Genomic DNA, 7,883 nt, shown 5'->3' with positions numbered 1-7,883 from the left:
TCCTAGACATATACACCAAACTTGGATCCACATTCCTAGACATATACACTAAACTAAGATCCACATTCCTAGACATATACACCAAACTTAGATCCACATTCCTAGACATATACACCAAACTTAGATCGACTTTCCTAGACATACACACCAAACTTAGATCGACATTTCTAGACATATACACCAATCTAAGATCCACATTCCTAGACATATACACCAAATTTAGATCCACATTTCTAGACATATACACCAAACTTAGATCCACCTTCCTTGACATACACACCAAACTTAGATCAACATTTCTAGACATATACACCAAACTTAGATCCACATTCCTAGACATATACACCAAACTTAGATCCATATTTCTAGACATATACACCAAACTTAGATCCACATTCCTAGACATAAACACCAAACTTAGATCCACCTTCCTAGACATACACACCAAACTTAGATCGACATTTCTAGACATATACACCAATCTAAGATCCACATTCCTAGACATATACACCAAATTTAGATCCACATTCCTAGACATATACACCAATTTTAGATCCACCTTCCTTGACATACACACCAAACTTAGATCAACATTTCTAGACATATGCACCAAACTTAGATCCACATTCCTAGACATATACACCAAACTTAGATCCATATTTCTAGACATATACACCAAACTTAGATCCACATTCCTAGACATATACACCAAACTTAGATCCACATTCCTAGACATATACACCAAACTTAGATCCACATTCCTAGACATATACACCAAACTTAGATCCACCTTCCTAGACATACACACCAAACTTAGTTCGACATTTCTAGACATATACACCAAACTTAGATCCACATTCCTATACAAATTCACCAAACTTAGATCCACCTTCCTAGACATACACACCAATCTTAGATCCACATTCCTAGACATACACACCAAACTTAGATCCACCTTCCTAGACATACACACACCAAACTTAGATCCACATTCCTAGACATATACACCAAACTTAATTCAACATTCCAAGACATATACACCAAACTTAGATCCAAATTGCTAGACATATAATACACTGAACTTAGATCCACATTTCTAGACATATACACTAAACTTAGATCCACATTCCTAGACATATACACCAAACTTATATCCACATTCCTAGACATATACACCAAACTTAGATCCACATTCCTAGACATATACACCAAACTTAGATCCACCTTCCTAGACATATACACCAAACTTAGATCCACATTCCTAGACATATACACCAAACTTAGATCCACCTTCCTAGACATATACACCAAACTTAGATCCACATTCCTAGACATATACACTCAACTTAGATCCACATTTCTAGACATGTAAACCAAACTTGACAGTGGTCAACTCAGTCACAGAATTGATGACAGAAAAGACAATTTTGAAAAATAAAAAAAAACATAATAAAATACCAAGTTCCTTATCAAAGAGCAAATCAAAAGACCAAAACAAATCAAACAAGTAGATAACAACTGTCATATATTTTTCTCACCATAGCAGCATAATACCAATTTCGTTACATATGAAGTATACATGTCTTAACTCATACAATATTCAAGAACTTTCAGCTGCAACTAGACTTTGTAAAACATTATTGAAGTTGGAGCACACAATTAGTGAGTAAAAGAAAGTCCTGTTCTTCTTCTTTGCAATTTATTTGGAAAGTAACAAGATCTAATTAATATAAATATTGTGTCTTCTTCTTAAACAATGCAAGATGGGCTAACTATGTTGTATGGGCTTTGCTCATTGTTGAAGGACATATGGTGACCTATAGTTCTTAATTTCTGTGTCATTTGGGCTCTTGTTGAGAGTTGTCTCATTGATAATCATACCACATCTTCTTTTTTATATTAAGTTATAGCTTCTAAGTGATGAACATTTGTATTTTTTTAGTTTTGCTTTTATTAGTGTTTGTGCTATGATGTTCCTTTTGATTGTACGACTCTTGACATAACTCAGTATTTACACACATCATGTTTTTGGCTTTGGGTCTTCCTCAGGTACAAATTCAAACACATCAGGTTTTTACAGTGTTGTTTTCATTTCCTTTACCCTTTTATTTATATGTATTTTACTTGTACTTTACAGAAAATATATACTGTACACTGTATCTACTATCAAATACAACAATTTTTTTTTGCATCTTTGTCGGATTTTTTTGTATGATTTTTTAAATTTTGAAGTTTTATGTCTGCGATGTATATTACATGTATTTGGCTGCTGGATCTAAACTACTGTCGCAATAATTACTTATGTCTGTTTGGGTTACTCACCCAATCTTGTTAAGGAAGCTCGCTTCTCAGTTTCAAAGTAATTAACTTTTCAAAACACTAGTTTATATAGATAGGGAATTGATAAAAAAATTCAAAGAGCAAAAAAAATATATAAGTCACCGTGCTTGTTTTCGAGATATCAGCCATTGAAATTTTGACGGGAAAATATTCTCTCTTGACTTTTCATAGCTTTATCATTGACAAGTTGAAGTTCTCAAAAAACTGTTAAAAAGTAATTAAAATTTCATAAGACTTTTACAGATGCCTTATCATTATACATGTAAAAGATTTACAAAAAGAAAAATGGGGGTAACCGGGCAAATTTTTTCAAGGCATTCAAATGGATAAAACCAGAGGATTCCGAAAATCTGACAAAAAATCTTAAACATGACATGCCAGCTTCCTTAATATAACAGAACTACAAACTAATGTCATACAAGTGGGAGGTTTCGTTAGATATAAAACCAGAATTAACCTGCTATTTTCTACCATATAATCCTGTACAAAGCCAGGAATAATTTGTTCTGACGGTCGATTATTTAAAGTCCAACAATTAATTTTGATAGTTTTTATGTACTTTTATTTTCTTTTATATACCTTGGAGTTCTGTTCTTTTGTAAACATTTTTTATAATTAAAAATGAACAAATATAAGTTTCATATTCTTTTATATTAAGACATAAAATGACATATAAAAATAAAATTGTCTAAAATTATTATCACAGTTGAATAACAATAAATCTATAATGCAAAAAAATCTATGTAAAACTGATTCCTTAAATAGAATCTATTAAAAAATGGAATATTAATGTTAAATCAGAAGGTTTTCAAAGTTAATTGCCATGACAGTTTCTAAGGTAACCAGTATATGTTTTACTATTACTAAGGCAACTGTAATAACTGTTACTAAGGCAACACAGATCACTCTTGTTGTAATATTTTTTTAATAACAACATTAATTAGAACAGTAAGTGAATTAGAATGTCTAAATGATAAAACCATTAGGCACAAAAAATATTATTCAATACATTTATCATTATTTCAAATACCGTGGATTCATTAATATTCATTGCCGTTGGAAACCAATTTTTCATGGATTTTGTGGGTACAGGAGAACTACGAATTCAAATGTTCTACGAATTACAAATTTTCTAAAGGAATGAGTGTAGACTTTGCCAAAACCACAAAATTAAATATCCACAAATAACTAAGTTTTCCTCAAACCACTAAAATTGGTACCCACGAAAATAAATGAATCCACAATAAGGAAAACTACGCCAATTTAGAAAGACTAGTATTTCATAGATACTCTTCAAAGACTTCATCCAAATGCCATAAAACAGACAAATTTCTGTATCACTTTGTTAAGATGTGGTATATATGATTGCAAATTAGACAACTCTCCACAAGTTACCAAATGACAAAGAAATTAACAAGTATAGGTCACCTTACAGCCTTCAACAATGAGCAAAGCCCATACAACATAGTCAGCTATAAGAGCCCCTTCAGAGACACTTATAAACATTACATCTAATCCACATTGTATTCAATAAACAAGACAGCTAAACCGCATTGTATTCAATAAACAAACTTTAAAAACTTTACTAAAACAATTCGTCTCCGTCGTTTTCATCTAACACTGTCTGTTCTATTTCTCCTAACAGTTCTTTTCTCATTTCTTCTATTTCCTGTCTTGACTCTGGAATTATGGGATCAGCTAGAATAAAATCGTCCTCATCGTCAACATGATTATCTAGTTTCCCCGACCCTTGATATGCCAGTTCTGCTTCTTCTTGAGTGATTGGTGCACTAGAACGTCTATATTTTAATGTCTTGATTGATTTTTCTTCAGGTGTCAGAATTTCTCCAGGTGTAAAACTGACGTCAGCTTTATGCTTAGATTTTAACATGCTCTGTAAAATGTTTAAAAGTAAGATATAGACATAATGTTATATTCAGAGTTTTTTAAATCAGAAGAGGTAGAACATAAGCCAAAGACAAACCAAACACACCATGGTAAAAAAAGAAATAGCATGGAATAAAACTAAATAATTGTTAGAAAACACTACATAGAATACTGAAGACTGAGCAACATGAACACTATTAATGAGTGATCTATGGTAAACAGATCTACCTCCACATGTGGCACCAATACATTGGCTAATGGTAGGTTTAACATTGGGTTCAGTAATATTGTCAAGGTAGTGACATAACTAGACATTGACCTTCAGATGTCTTGTGGACTTGTTTTGTGTATTTAGTTTCCTGTTTTTGACCTTCAGATGTCTTGTGGACTTGTTTAGTGCATATAGTTTCCTGTTTTTGACCTTCAGATGTCTTGTGGACTTGTTTTGTGTATTTAGTTTCCTGTTTTTGACCTTCAGATGTCTTGTGGACTTGTTTTGTGTATTTAGTTTCCTGTTTTTGACCTTCAGATGTCTTGTGGACTAGTTTTGTGTATTCAGTTTCCTGTTTTTGACCTTCAGATGTCTTGTGGACTTGTTTAGTGCATATAGTTTCCTGTTTTTGACCTTCAGATGTCTTGTGGACTTGTTTTGTGTATTTAGTTTCCTGTTTTTGACCTTCAGATGTCTTGTGGACTTGTTTTGTGTATTTACTTTCCTGTTTTTGACCTTCAGATGTCTTGTGGACTTGTTTTGTGTATTTAGTTTCCTGTTTTTGACCTTCAGATGTCTTGTGGACTTGTTTTGTGTATTTACTTTCCTGTTTTTGACCTTCAGATGTCTTGTGGACTTGTTTTGTGTATTTAGTTTCCTGTTTTTGACCTTCAGATGTCTTGTGGACTTGTTTTGTGTATTTACTTTCCTGTTTTTGACCTTCAGATGTCTTGTGGACTTGTTTTGTGTATTTACTTTCCTGTTTTATCCATGTATACTCAGCATCTTCTTTCATAAAACAAAACATTGCATTTATAATATATTATTATTCTCTTGTGAAGAGTTGGTTCATTGGCAATCATTCCACATCTTCTTATTTTTATATAATAAAACATTTACTCTTGATTCATAATAATGTTGGTTGATTTCATGGGTAAATTTTAAAAGGCTTGTTTACAAATCACTGTAAAACCACAAGATCAAATTTCAAGGAAAATACAATTTTTCCTCTACACATGAAATTTAGTACCCACGAAAATAAATGAATCCAATGTAATCCATAGACTTTACTTACATGCATGACTGCTTTAGCAGACGACATCCTGACAACTCTCTAGACTTTACTTACATGCATGACTTCTTTAGCAGTCGACACTCTGACAATTCTCTAGACATTACTTACATGCATGACTTCTTTAGCAGACGAGACCCTGACAACTCTCTAGACTTTACTTACATGCATGACTTCTTTAGCAGACGACACTCTGACAACTCTCTAGACTTTACTTACATGCATGACATCTTTAGCAGACAACACTCTGACAACTCTCTAGACTTTACTTACATGCATGACTTCTTTAGCAGACGACACTCCAACAACTCTCTAGACTTTACTTACATGCATGACTTCTTTAGCAGACGACACTCTGACAACTCTCTAGACTTTACTTACATGCATGACTTCTTTAGCAGACGACACTCTAACAACTCTCTCCTCATCAGCTGATACTTTCTCGTCGTATAATTCTCCACATTTCTTAACATATAATCTCCTGTAAAACATTGTAAATCAATTATACATATATGGCTAATGAAACATTTTTATCTGCAAAAAAGAATGTGTCCATAGTACACGGATGCCTTACTCCACAGTGGGTATGGTTGTCCTGCGAGAGAACGTTCTGTGCTGGTGATTTGGTCCTGTCAGGTGCTGGTGGGTCCTGATTCTGTGCTGGTGGGTTTGTTTACATTGTATCAGGATGGCAATAAAATGACTGTTTTGTTGCTTAATTTTTCTCTGATGCGTCATAAGTACCATGCAAAGTATATTACAACAATATTATATTGCAAAAGTCATGCAAGTTCCTTAAACGGAATTGTCCTGACGCTGTGCTGGTGATAAGAAAAACGGTCCTGGTTCTGTGCTCCTATGTCCTGGTTCTGTGCCTTTATATTTTAGTTAAAAGTGGCATATATTCAAGATCATTGATACTGTTATTGACTAATTAACTGTTGTCTGCTTTCTTGAAATTGACATTGCTGTGAATCTGTTTACTGTTATTATGAGAGAAAAAATAGCCCTATTTTTTAAATTTTTTTTTAAATTAACTGTAATCTTATTTATTGGCCTGTTAATGGAACCCTTCTTGTCCCCTTTTAAGATAAGAAAATATGTTTACGATTTTCGGGATTGCGATCATTTTGCAAGATCACCAAAATACGTTGTAATTTATACAATACTTATATAAAGTAGATGATGTGGTATGTTTGTTGTCAATGGACAAATTTCCATAAGAAACCAAAGGAAGTATGTGTTAACAACCATACGTCATCGTACGACCTTCAACAATAACCCATAAAAAAAAATGTAAAAGGTTTTGCATAAAAATGGAGAGCAAAAATATAGAACAAAGGACTTTTTGAGCGTTTGAATCATATGTCTTTAGCAGCTTAAAACACATTTGTTTGAGAACAATTTAGTGCTGACTATAAGAATGACAATAGTATTGCGGGTTTGTTTGTTTGGTTTTTTTTTGGGGGGGGGGGGGATGGGGGGTATGTTAGAGCGAGGTTACAGTGAAAGTTTTAAGCTTGGAATAGTTTCTCGTAAGATTTAAAAGTCGTTTTTTAAAAGAAAAATGTATCTTATAGCTATTAAGAATCACTTGCTGTATCTGTAAGATTTTTTCAACATAATTTTTTTGTCTGAACGGTTATCAGGTATTGTTTTTTCGAAAGTTCGATAGAACACAAAAAAAATTCACTATTTTATGAAAGGGCAGACTAGAATATGTCAGAGAATGAAGACGAGATAACCTTTGTACAGAGATTTTTGTTATGTTTAGCATGGGATCAACACAAGGGTACATTATCCTTAAAGATCTATTTAAAAGTATTTGAAACTACTGTTTGCTTTGTTAATTGTGCCTTCAATTTCAAATATTTCAAATATCTCGTAGCTTCATACTACCAATTGAGTATAAAACAAGTATATAAGTTTAAAAAAGAAATTCTTAGATTAAACACCTACATTTAACTTTAAAAGGTCATAACAGTTTAAAACAATACAAATCTACACACACAAAAAACTGGCTTACTTTCAACTGGTTATCAACCCTGATCGCTTTAAGATCATATATAAGCTCACCTGTGTCGAGGGGTTGTGTGAGGTTCATGTATTGTCTTGGCGTCCGCAATTACAAAAAGATCTTTTCTGAAATTACTTGACCAAATGTTACCAAATGATTTTTCTAGAGTGAATCTAGGAAAAACAATATTCATCAACAAACATGACCACTGTCTGTTAAAATGTATTCAAGTTTTTAGTTACAGCCGATTCCATTGAGTATGTAGGCAAAGGTAATATCTTTGGTTAGCTTGCTTGTTAGCTAAACCGTGAAGCCATTGTTAGGTAAGGTATACTACCCTCCTTTTGAAGTAGCCT

At 33.0% G+C, this 7,883-nt stretch overlaps 1 protein-coding gene across 5 annotated transcripts in view; it reads right to left on the bottom strand.

Annotated features, from left to right (window-relative positions):
- Positions 1 to 2,972: 2,972 nt before the first annotated feature.
- LOC143059025 (uncharacterized) overlaps positions 2,973 to 7,883 on the bottom strand; it is a 61,238-nt gene continuing 56,327 nt past the window's right edge. For all 5 annotated transcript variants that reach the window (XM_076232488.1, XM_076232490.1, XM_076232491.1 and 2 more), the window contains 2 exons: positions 5,892 to 5,991; positions 2,973 to 4,234 (listed from right to left, as the gene is read on the bottom strand). In XM_076232488.1, coding sequence (XP_076088603.1) covers positions 3,926 to 4,234; positions 5,892 to 5,991 — 409 coding nt within the window. In that variant the 3' untranslated portion in view covers positions 2,973 to 3,925. The remainder of the gene's footprint in view (positions 4,235 to 5,891; positions 5,992 to 7,883) is intronic.

Source organism: Mytilus galloprovincialis, chromosome 14 (genome assembly GCF_965363235.1).
Source record: "Mytilus galloprovincialis chromosome 14, xbMytGall1.hap1.1, whole genome shotgun sequence".
Lineage (NCBI taxonomy): Eukaryota > Metazoa > Mollusca > Bivalvia > Mytilida > Mytilidae > Mytilus > Mytilus galloprovincialis.
This window is presented reverse-complemented; position numbering and strand designations above follow the sequence as displayed.